Below are 12959 nucleotides of genomic sequence, written 5' to 3' on the forward strand. Positions count from 1 at the left end.
AGCAACTGACAAAGGATTAATCTCCAAAATATACAAGCAACTCATGCAGCTCAATATCAAAAAAACAAATAACCCAATCCAAAAATGGGCAGAAGACCTAAATAGACATTTCTCCAAAGAAGATATACAGATTGTCAACAAACACATGAAAGAATGCATAACATCATTAATCATTAGAGAAATAAAAATCAAAGCTACAATAAGATATCATCTCACACTGGTCAGAATGGCCATCATCAAAAAATCTACAAACAATAAATGCTGGAGAGGGTGTGGAGAAAAGGGAACACTCTTGCACTGTTGGTGGGAATGTAAATTGATACAGCCACTATGGAGAACAGTATGGAGGTTCCTTAAAAAACTAAAAATAGAACTACCATACGACCCAGCAATCCCACTAATGGTCATATACCCTGAGAAAACCGTAATTCAAAAAGAGTCATGTACCACAATATCCATTGCAGCTCTATTTACAATAGCCAGGACATGGAAGCAACCTAAGTGTCCATCAACAGATGAATGGATAAAGAAGATGTGGCACATATATACAATGGAATATTACTCAGCCATAAAAAGAAATGAAACTGAGTTATTTGTAATGAGGTGGATAGACCTGGAGTCTGTCATACAGAGTGAAGTAAGTCAGAAGGAGAAAAACAAATACCGTATGCTAACACATATATATGGAATCTAAGAAAAAAAAATGTCATGAAGAGATTAGTGGTAGGACAGGAATAAAACACAGACCTACTAGAGCATGGACTTGAGGACATGGGGAGGGGGAAGGGTAAGCTGTGACGAAGTGAGAGAGTGGCAGGGACATATATGCACTACGCAAGACGGGAATAAAGATATAAAGATGCTGACCTACTAGAGAATGGACTTGAGGATACGGGTAGGGGGTTGGGTAAGCTGGAACAAAGCGAGGGAGTGGCATGGACATATATACACTACCAAACATAAAATAGATAGCTAGTGGGAAGCAGCCGCATAGCAGAGGGAGATCAGCTCGGTGCTTTGTGACCACCTAGAGGGGTGGGATAGGGAGGGAGATGCAAGAGGGAAGAGATAAGGGGACATATGTATATGTATAACTGATCCACTTTGTTATAAAGCAGAAACTAACACACCATTGTAAAACAGTTATACTCCAATAAAGATGTTAAAAAAAAATTTATCCTTTTTCAGCCCCCAGCCTTTTCACTTCCAAAGCAATTATACTCTAATAAAGATGTTTTTTTAAAAATGCCTATTAAGTTGATTTCTAGAAAGTAAATTACTTTAGTACATTTCACCAAAATCCTTTTTGGTTTCCGTTAAACACTATCATAACTTTCCATCAATTCTCATGTAAACTGTCCAGACTTCCCAAATTACCTGGTCACATTTAAAATTCCTGGACAATTAATTAGATTCAGAATCTCAGATTCCTCTCACCTATGGCATATCTTTAATCTCAGGCTTGATTCAGTAATGCAATCTCTATTCTATCATCTCTGTATAGATAAATGTAACTCTCAGTTAATTATACAAAGAATAATTTCTAGATTCCATGTATTTTTAGAATAATCAATTGCTCCTATGTATTTAACTCTTCTTGAAGGCACAACAGTAGAATTTAGGCCTCCAAGCAAATTTTGCAAAGTGCTACCCCTGGAATTTGTCAACTTAGAAATGTTTTTGTTCCCGAACCCTTAAAAGCTTGAGGCTGAGTTTCGGCTTTGGTGACAAAGCCTAAAATGACAAGGTCATTTGTAGGATTACAGCAAATTAACATAAACTCTCTAATGGCAGGGGCTAAATATATTCATGTTGAATACAGTTCAGTATAGTCAAGCCCATCATTAGTGGTTGAAGTGATGGAAGTTTGATCAGGGAAGTCATGGTAATCTTGTGGAATGATTAGTGCTGGAAGCCAGGGGCTCTAATGTTTACTTCTGACTTTGTCTCTTTGCCTCATAGGAGGAGGCAATTTAATCTGTCTAAATGTAATCATCTGTCAAATGAGCTTAATAATACTGCCCTGGCTTAGAAGGCATATTATAGAGTTATGACAAAAATGAAAGTGCTCTTCTCTTCACAACAGCCAAGACACAGAAATAACTTAAATGTCCATCGACAGACGAATGGATAAAGAAGATGTGGTATATACATACAATGGAATACTACTCAGCCATAAAAAAGAACAAAATAATGCCATTTGTAGCAACATGGATGCAACTAGACATTATCATACTAAGTGAAGCTAGTCAGAAAGAGAAAGACAAATACCATATGATATCACCTATATGCGGAATCTAAAATATGACACAAATGAACCTATCTATGAAACAGATAGAATCACGGACATAGAGAACAGACTGGTGGTTGCCAAGGGGGGAGGGAGTGTGGGGGAGGGATGGAGGGGGAGGTTGGGGTTAGCATATGTAAGCTTTTATATACAGAATGGATAAACAACAAGGTCCTACTGTATAGCACAGAGAACTATATTCAATACCCCGTGATAAACCATAATGGAAAAGAATATTTTTAAAAAAAGAATGTATATATGTGTATAACTGAATCACTTTGCTATACAGTAGAAATTAACAACATTGTAAATCAACTACACTTCAATTAAAAAAAATGAGAAAAAATAAAATGCATGAGAACATTTTTTAAAAATGAAAGTGTCCTGCACATATAAGTATTCTTGGATGGAGTGACAAGAGAATGTTTCTAACATGTGATTCAGAGAATGCAATGTTATGCTAGGTAACTGGACTGTTATTAATATTTTACTACTACTATTAATAATATTATTAATAAAAAATAGACAAATCCAATTAATATTTTGCTACCTCAGGTTAATAAACATTAACTGAACATCTTAAGAAAATGGAGATTGTTTATATATAAGTAGTATGTCAGAAAGTATTATTTTGAGATATTTGCCATATAACCAGAAAACAAAATTACAACAATGCGTTATTATAATACTAACAACATATAATTAGTATTATAACACTAAGAATATAGTATATGCCATAGTAAAATGCTCTAAATTAATTTAATAATAGCACACATTAAAAATTTAAAACACTATTTGAAAAGAGTATGAGGATCTCATTGATTCCTGCAGGTACGTGCAGGCAGTGGCTGGTGGACTGGTTGAATCCTTTTTTGGATCTGACTTTTATTAATTTAAGTCATTGGCATGAATGCCTAGAGAACCAAGGCTTTCCAATTAGCTTATACCTGGAGAGTTATGCAGTGCTCAGGGTTGAGTTTCAGCTTCACCATGTGTGGTTGTAGGTAAGTCAACCTTTTGGAACTTGTGTTTTTCTCATTTTTAAAATGGGATAAATAAATCCTGCTCTGTCTTGTCTCAAACAGACAGTTATTGTGACAATCAAATAAGATTATGGATTTGAAATCTGTTGGGAATTATAAATTACTGTATGAATGTACCTCTGGGTAACACGTTGCCTTGACTAATTTCTGAGTAGGAAAAACTATTGCTATTATTTTCTCTTGATGTCAAGGTGTTTTACTTTTGCTAACTCATCCACTTTTGTTTTCCCTGGTAATGTCCAGATACCCCTCAAAGTTACTGAAACTTCAACCCCCCAGTTGTCCCACATAGACAACGTGATCACCACCCACTGATGAGAGAAGCCTTCCCACTCTCAAGTACACTCAGTCTTACACAGCCGCATAGGAGACCCCCAGAGACGGTACTCTCCCGTCTTCCTCGCTCTTGCCCAGGGGCACGGGTGGCTCCTCGTTGATCACACTTCTCAACTCCTGGAGAAGCTGTTTCAAGTCCCTCGTTGGATCTCCCTTTGTGTTATGTTTCGTAGAGTGCTGAATTAAAACAGTTTACAAGACAAGGACACTTGTTTTTTTTCAGATTCGAATGCCATTTCCTACTATAAAATTAATTCAACTGGTAAACAGAAATTATGGAGGAGAAAGAAGAGGAAATAAAAAACCTGTAATCTTACTACTCAGGGAAAATCAATAATATTCAATCAATAATCCACACAGTGCTATATCTAATCTATAAATGTGTGTATACCTATTTATACTTATATGTAAACACAGGATCAAACTATACACATCTACTTTTAAATCTTTTTTTATTTTTTAACTTTAACAATGTGGTATGACGTCTTACCATGCCATTAAATATTAACAACTACATCCAGGCAAAATAATTCTAATACTTTTGTTAAGGGCTGAACTAATTTTATAAAGCTACAGAACTTTACAAGTAAGGAACTCTCTAGCAATGAGTCAATCTACCCCCAACACTTTACTGATGAGGAAAGAGACATCCAGTATTTTCAAACTGTGTTAGTTGGAGAATAATATAAAAAAGATTTTCAAATAGACAGTATTCCTCAATGAATAGTTATAATATAAGAAAAAGTACAGAGGTTCCCAACTGGCACAAAAAGAGAGGAGACCTAACGATAGAAGTTGCCCTGGTGAGCAGGTGGACTTAGTTGGAGGAAGTTCATGGCTAGAGAGGCATCAAGCGTCATCAAGCTATTGTAGCTAGAAGTGTCTGCCCCAAGGCAGAGTTACACCTGCCACATGGATTGGTTGCTGAAGGATGAACACTGCAAAATTTTTGTTCTTTGGGCATTACTTTTCTAGGGTCCACGTCAACCAAGTGTTGATGTTACTGGTATAAACCTCACATTCCCCTCCCCTTCCTACCACCACTGTTAAACCACATAAAATATCCAGCTGAAGATGTCAAGAGTTCTAACTGAATGTGTGGTAATTATGATTGTTCCAGTTTACTGATGGTCACCTTACCTAGAAATTACCATGATGAGTTCAGAATTTCATAAATTAGACTCCATTAAATTATGAAATTTGACTTCATTAATTTAAAATATATGAAGATGTGTACCATTTTAATAGACTTTATTTTTTAGAGCAGTTTTAGGTTCACGGCAAAAATGAGTATTAGGTACAGAGATTTCCCATATACCTGCTGATCACACACATGCTGAACAAGTTTCTTAATCATAAATAAAAGCATTTGTCTCTAAACAGATCCAATTTCACCAAACAAACACTGGCTCTGTTCCTGTCCTAGCCCTGGTAGATATCACATCTAATGTGGAATAAAACTTCAAAAACCTTATCCTATTGCAATATTCAGTCACTTTAGTTCTAACCTTGAAATCTCAATATAACACCTGGACCTTCATATATTCTGCCCACTAGAAAGTTTACTTAATAAGCTTTGTCATTAAAAATTTTATGCCCTTGACATTTATTATAACTTATCAGTATAATAACGTACCAACATGTAAATATGCTTCCTTCCCCACCCCCAGGATCATGACACTCATGTTCTTTGAGAGTAACTGGTGCTTTACAAAACACACAAGGTTGAAAAGTATTCAATTAACATTAACATTTACTTAACAATTAATCATAATCAGCCCTATGATATTCTCTTATTGTGATTTCATCCTAATACTCTAAAACTTTTAAAATTTGTGTTGTTCCTCCAATTAAAATGTAAGTTTCATAGAGGCAAGGACTGGTCCGACCATCTCTGTCTTTATACACTGCATTTCAAATAAACCATACTTTGCTTGTATATAAAATCACAAAAATATAAAGTTGGTAGGGTCTTTAAGATCATTTAATTCTAGTCCAATCTCCAGTCAGAAGTGATGATGAATTTTCTCTACGGCATCCCAGCAATATACTTATCTGGCATTTACCTGATCACCAAAAACCAAGGAAGGCAGTTTAATTTTCATATAGCTTTAATCCTTTGCAAGAAAGGCTTAAACTGAATCTCCTCCATACAACTTCCATCCCTGGTCATAGTTTTATCTCCTAGTGTTATGAGGGAACAATCTAACACGATAACCTTTTAGAAAAGGATACTTATTTTATCATGCCAACCTCCCCTCCCCCACCTATACTTTCTAACACACTCCCCAGGCTAGATCTTCTCAATTCATCTACTCTTTTAAGTAGCATGGGCTCATGATTTCTCACCACTTCTTTTTGACAGGTTGTGCTTCTTTTTGACAGACTCTGGTTAATCAATGATTCTCTTAAATGCTCATGCCCAGAAATGAAATAGAGAAATCAAGGAGAATCTGACCAGAGCAGAAGGGAGGAGAACTGGCTCCTTCCTTGATCTGGGTGCTATCCTTAAAACCTTTTTTGGCTGTAACATAATACTGCTGACTCAGACTTAGCAGGCAGTCAGCTGAGGCTCCCCAGGTCTTTTCCACATGTTATTGATAATACACATCTTCCATGTCCTGTACTTTGCATTTCTGTGTATTTAGTATCAAGTTCAAGACTATATCTATCCCAGTCAAACTTTCTCTCATAGATGTGGCTCATCATTTCAACTGTCAAGATAAATTAATAGAGGCACCATTTATCAAATGTTTACCATGTACCAAGTACTCAATATATTATCTCATTTAAACTTTAATCTTCAAACCACCCAGTAAGGTAGAAATCATCACTTCCATTTTAGAAATGAGAAAACTGAGGCACAGAGAGGTTAAACAACTTGCTCAAAATCACACAAGGGGTAAATGGCACAACTGGGATAAAAAACATCATCTGTTTGTCTTCAAAGTCCATGATCTGTCCAATGTGATACACTGACTAATTCTCACTGGATATATTCATTAGGAAATGTTATCAGTATGTAATGAGCTGTCCAAATTTAGGATCATAAAATCACAAAATTGTAGAATATGGACAAGTATTAAATCATATAGTTGAACACCTGAGCTCACCATACTTACAGTCTGGTTATTACTAAAAGTAATTCACAAATCACATGAAGGCAACTACTCTACAAACTCAGAGGCATTAAACAAGAATTGATTTATCAGTCAAATGTACCCTGGGAATCTTTAAAACTACTAAAGAGATAGTAACACAAATGCCAGTACCACCTTCCTAATCCATTCTGGAGGTGATAGGGAATAGAGAGGCAGTGTGGTACCAGTGGAAGACAGCACAGGCTTTTAAATCATGGCCACTACCATTCTCTGGCTATGTGATGTAGAACAAGTTACCTTTCACACTCCAACAGACTTTGCAGGATATCTGTTATGTGCCAGACACTCTGTTAGGAACTAATGTAAAATGACAAATATAACTGGTCCTTGCTTGCAGAGACCTTACAGATTAATATGGGAGGCAAATGCATAAACAGATCATTTCATTATAACAAGGGAAATGCTTCTTTTAATCTCCATCTCCTATCTGTAAAAATGAGGAAAATTACTCTTACTTTATAAGGATGGCATAAGGAATGAGAAGCACTTAATGTATACATAGGAAGTATTCAGTAAAGGCTGGTTTCCACTTCCTTCTCCCCTTAGCATAAAAACACATGAAGTATTTTATATGCTTCATATTTACTGATCTAGAATGACCATAAAGGTAATACGACTTAAAGTATTATAATGTGTTAGTACTAGGATAGAGCCACTAAGAAGATGTCATCAGGGTTAACTGTGCATTCTAGTTACTTATACTCTCTTTGATATAAGTAGAGACATTATCTTTCTTTTCTTTTTTTTTTTTTTTTGCGGTATGTGGGCCTCTCACTGTTGTGGCCTCTCCCATTGCGGAGCACAGGCTCCGGACGCGCAGGCTCAGCGGCCATGGCTCACGGGCCTCGCCCTGCCGCCGCCTGGTTTGCGGTATGTGGGCCTCTCACTGTTGTGGCCTCTCCCATTGCGGAGCACAGGCTCCGGACGCGCAGGCTCAGCGGCCATGGCTCACGGGCCCAGCCTCTCCGCGGCATGTGGGATCCTCCCGGACCGGGGCACGAAACCCTGTCCCTGCATCGGCAGGCAGGCTCTCAACCACTGAGCCACCAGGGAAGCCCTTTCTTTTCTTTTTTCTTCGCTCCCTTCCTTTATAAACCAATATCCTATTGTTAGACTGTTGTATTATTTCCAGTTTTTGCTATTATAAATAATCCTTCAGTGAATATCTTCATGCATTTACCTTTGTGCCTATCTCTGATTATTTTATCAAGATCAATTTCTAGAGATGATATTACTGAACCAAAGGGCATTTTAGGACTTCTGATAACTATTATCTAGAAAAGTCATAACAGTCCAATCCAATATGTAAGGAGCGTAGAAGTCACCACTTCTTTCCTCACAACAAGAAAAAAAACTTAACAAACTGATAATCATCAACTCTCCTTAGATCCGTCAGAGAACTGAGGACACACAGGCCAAACTGCTGCTCTCAAAACTGGAGGCAAATATACAGAATTATAGCTTACTGGAGCAGAAGTCCAGGAGCAGAGATCCTCCACTGAAGCCAGTAAAGGGCAGAAAAACTTAAATTGGTGAATTGCTAGAGGCTCAGTGTGAACAAGCTTAAGAAATAAAAACTCCAAGTTAGGGCCATCACATTTTTGTAAGCTTTACCTCCAGGAGCCCCATCAGGTTCTCAGAATGAAGACTGGAGAAAAATCCCCTTATGTTTCCTGACAGGAGTAAGGGAAAAGTAACTATCTTGAAATATGCTCAGAGCCTTCTGTTCTTCTTAACAAATCCAGCCCTCAAGGGACACCTGATATCAAACCAGAGGTGAAACACCTTGGGTTTTACTAGAGCCTGACCAACCTGGGGGAAGGGAAATACCCAACTCAACTCCCCCTAGCCTTCCTGTCTTACCTAAAGATGATAGTGGTGGTGGGGTAACAAAACTGAGAACTTGGGAGAGTCCAACCCAAGGGGTATAGGCTCACTAAAAGACAGACCTAATAATAGGACTATATGGTGTTCCCCACACACACACCTTACCACGACATCAATAAGCCTTCTGTATAATAATGAGACTACAACATAAAGAACTGCATGTCAGAGGCCTTAAGAGAAAGTCTCTAGGGAAACCCAAAGATAAGAGGGGTAACAAAAACAAGGACACCTGAGAAAATTTTAGCCTCTGACACCACAGCTACAGCAAGCAGTAAACACAGCCCAACTCCTAGCAAAAAAACACAAAACCACACACTAAAGGTCTGTTTATCTCAGTTCTTTTCATCCAGTACATCATGTCCAGCTTTCAACAAAAAAGTACAAGGCATACTAAAAGACAAAAAAACACAGTTTGAAGAGACAGAGCAAGCATCAGAACCAGGCTCAAATATGGCAGATATTTTAGAATTATCAGACTAGGAATTTAAAATAACTACGATTAATATACTAAAGGTTCTAATGGAAAAAGTGGATGACTTGTAAGAACAGATGGGTAATGTAAGCAGAAAGATTAAAATTCTGAGATAGACTCAGAAGGAAATGCTAGAAAGAAAAAACATTGTAAAGAAATGAAAAAGGCCTTTGTTGGACTTATCAGTAGGCTGGACATGCCCAATAAAAGAAACAATGAGCTTCAAGATATGTCAATGGAAACTTCTAAAGCTTAAATACAAAGAGAAAAAAGCATCAAAAAGATAGACTAGAACAGAAAATAGAACTGTGGGACAACTATAAAGGTGTAACATCCATAATGGGGATACCAGAAGGAGAAGAAAGAGAGAAAGAAACAGAAGAAATATTTGAAGTGATAATAGTTGAGAATTTTCCAAGATTACTGACAGATACCAAGCCACAGATCCAGGAAGCTAAGAGAACATGCCAAGCAGTATAAACACACAACACACACAAAAAATCTATGCATAAGTATATTATATTCGAACTGCAGAAAATAAAAAAAAGAAAGATTTTAAAGAAGCCAGAAGAAAAAAACACCTTACCTATAGAATAGCAAGGATAAAAATTACATCAGACTTCTCTTCAAACCATGTATGCATGCGAAAAGAGAGTTGAGTGAAATATTTAAAGTATTGAGAGAAAAACACCTACCAACCTAGAATTATGAACCCTGCAAAATTATCCTTCAAAAGTGAAGGAGAAATAACAACTTTCTCAAACAAAAATTGAGGGAATTTGTTGCCAGTAGACTTGCTTTGCAAGAAATGTTAAAAGTTCTTTAGAAAGAAGGAAAATTATAAGGTCAGAAACACAGATCTACATAAAGAAAGGAAGAGCATTAAAGGAGGAATAAGTGAAAGTAAAATAAAAAACTTTTTCTTAATTTCTCTAACAGCAGTTTGTTCAAACAATAATAGCAATAATGTATTCAACTAGGTATGTACATCATATATATTAATAAAATATATAATATAATATACATTATGATATGTATTACTAATATATGCTAATGTATAAGTGAAATGAATGACAACAATGATACATGGGGCAGGAGAGAGGTATTAGTACTATTTTGTTGTTAGAAGGTACTTGCACTACCCATGACACAGTATAGTGTTTCATGAACGTGAACCTGGATTATCTGTAAATGTATATTGCAAACTCTAGGACAACCACTTAAAAAAGCAGAAAAAACCCCATAATTGATGTGCAAAAGGAGAGAAAAATAAAATCTTACAAAATGCTCACTTTAAAAAAAAAGCAGGAAAAGAGTGAAAGACAAAAATAGGAAAGAAAACAAAGGCAATGACAAAAAACAGTAACAAATATGATACATATTAATCCAGCTATATAAATAATCACTTTAAATTTAATGGTCTAAATATACCAATTATAAAACAGAGATTGTCAGCGTGCATCAAAAAAAATAAGACCCAAATATTTATTGTCTACAATAAACCCACTTCAAATATAAAAGCACATATAGATTAAGAGTAAAGAGATGATGGACTTCCCTGGTGGTGCACTGGTTAAGAATCCGCCTGCCAATGCAGGGGACACAGGTTCGAGCCCTGGTCTGGGAAGATCCCACATGCCGCGGAGAAACCAAGCCCATGCACCACAACTACTGAGCCTGTGCTCTAGAGCCCTCGAGCCATAAATACCGAGCCCATGTGCCACAACTACTGAAGCCCATGTGCCAAGAGCCTGTGCTCTGCAACAAGAGAAGCCACCGCAATGAGAAGCCCACGCACCACAACAAAGAGTAGCCACCGCTCGCCACAACTAGAGAAAGCCCGCATGCAGCAATGAAGATCCAATGCAGCCAAAAATTAAAAAAAAAGTAAAGAGATGAAGAAAGTTACACCATGCTAACACTAATTTAAAAAAATCGGGGGACTTCTCTGGCAGTCCAGTAATTGGGACTTCACCTTCCAGTGCAGGGGGTGTGGGTTTGATCCCTGGTCAGGGAGCTAAGATCTCACATGCCTTGTGGTCAAAAAAACCAAAAAAAACATAAAAAACAAGCAATATTGTAACAAATTCAATAAAGACTTTAAAAATGGTCCTCATTAAAAAAAAAGTTGGAGTAGCATTAATTTCAGACAGAGCAGACTTTAGAGCAAGGAAAACAATCAGGGATAAAGAAGGGCACTACATAATGATAAACAGGTCAGTTTTCTTAGAAGGTATAACAATCCTTAATGTGTATGCACTTAACAGTGGAACATCAAAATATGTGAGGCAAAACCTGACAGAACTGCATGGAGAAATAGCTGAATTCACAATTAGTTGGAGACTTTAATAACCTTCTTTCAAAAATGGAAACATTCAGCAGGCAGAAATTCAGTAAGGATATAGCTGAACTTAACAACACCATCAACCAACTGGATATAATTGATACCTAAAGACTAATTCATCTAAAAACAGCAGAATACATATTCTTCTCAAATTTACATGGAACATTCACCAAGATATGAATTTGGGGCCATAAAACACACCTTAACAATTATTAAAGAATAAAAATCATACAATGTCTACTTTAGGAACACAATAGAACTGAACTTGAACTCAGTAACAGAAGGACAGCTGGAAAATCCCAAAATAACTGAAGATTAAACAGCACAGTCCTAAATAACACATGTGTCAAAAAAGGTATATCAAGAAAAATTTTTAAATAGTTTGAATGAAATGAAAATGAAAATAAAACTTACCAAAATGTGTGTGATATAGCAAAAGTGGGGCTTAGAGAGAAATTTATAGTACTGAATGCACATATTAGAAAAAAAGAAAGATCTAAAACCAATAATCTAAGCTTCTTTGGGAATTTAGGGGGAAAAAAAGATCAAATTAGATCCAAAGCAAGCAAAGAAAATACAAATAAAATTTAAAGCTGAAATCAATGGAGTTAAAAACAGGAAACCAATAGAGATAATCAATGACCCAAAAGTAGGTTCTTAAACCTGCTTTTTATTAAAGATCAATAAAATTAGTAAGTCTCTAGCCAGGATGACTAAGAAAAAAAGAGAGGATACAAAAATTTCTATCAGAAAGAGGTGAAATCACCACAGATCCCATGGACATTAAAAGCATAATAAAGGAATATTATTAACAACTCTGTACCCACAAATTTGATAACCTAGATGAAATGGACCAATTCCCTGAAAGACATAATCTGTCAGAACTTACATAAGAAGAAATAGAGAATCTGAATAGGCCTATATCTATTAAAGAAATTAAATCAATAATTAATAACCTTTCAAAACAGAAAGCACCAGGCCTAAATGGGTTTACTGCTGAACTCTAACAAACATTTAAGGAAAAGATTATACCAACTCTCTACAATCTCTTCCAGAAAATAGATGTAGACAGAATATTTCCTAAGTCATTCTATGAGACCAGCATTATCCTGATACCAAAACCAAAAACACTAGAAAAAAGAAAACTATAGACTAATATCTCTCATGAACATAGATATAAAAATATTCAACAAAATATTACTAGGTATAATACAACAATCTATTTTAAGAACTACATCCCACAATCAAGTGGGAATTATCCCAGTTATATAAAGCTAGTTCAACATTCAAAAATCAATTAATATAATCTATCACCATCAACAGGCTAAAGAGGAAAAATCACATGATTAAATTAATAGATGCAGAAAATGTATCTGACAAAATCCAACATCCACCCATGACAAAAACTCTCAGCAAAAGGCCATTT

The 12959-nt window shown here is 36.2% G+C and overlaps 1 protein-coding gene across 11 annotated transcripts in view; it reads right to left on the bottom strand.

Annotated features, from left to right (window-relative positions):
* Positions 1 to 12959, bottom strand: part of CCDC158 (coiled-coil domain containing 158) — a 109796-nt gene that overhangs the window by 20680 nt on the left and 76157 nt on the right. For 9 of the 11 annotated variants that reach the window (XM_028491940.2, XM_055086033.1, XM_028491944.2 and 6 more), the window contains one exon: positions 3689 to 3846. The exons of the other annotated variants lie outside the window; for them this stretch is intronic. In XM_028491940.2, coding sequence (XP_028347741.1) covers positions 3689 to 3846 — 158 coding nt within the window. The remainder of the gene's footprint in view (positions 1 to 3688; positions 3847 to 12959) is intronic. 11 annotated transcript variants of the gene reach the window in all.

This window comes from Physeter macrocephalus, chromosome 7 (genome assembly GCF_002837175.3).
Source record: "Physeter macrocephalus isolate SW-GA chromosome 7, ASM283717v5, whole genome shotgun sequence".
Classification (NCBI taxonomy): domain Eukaryota; kingdom Metazoa; phylum Chordata; class Mammalia; order Artiodactyla; family Physeteridae; genus Physeter; species Physeter macrocephalus.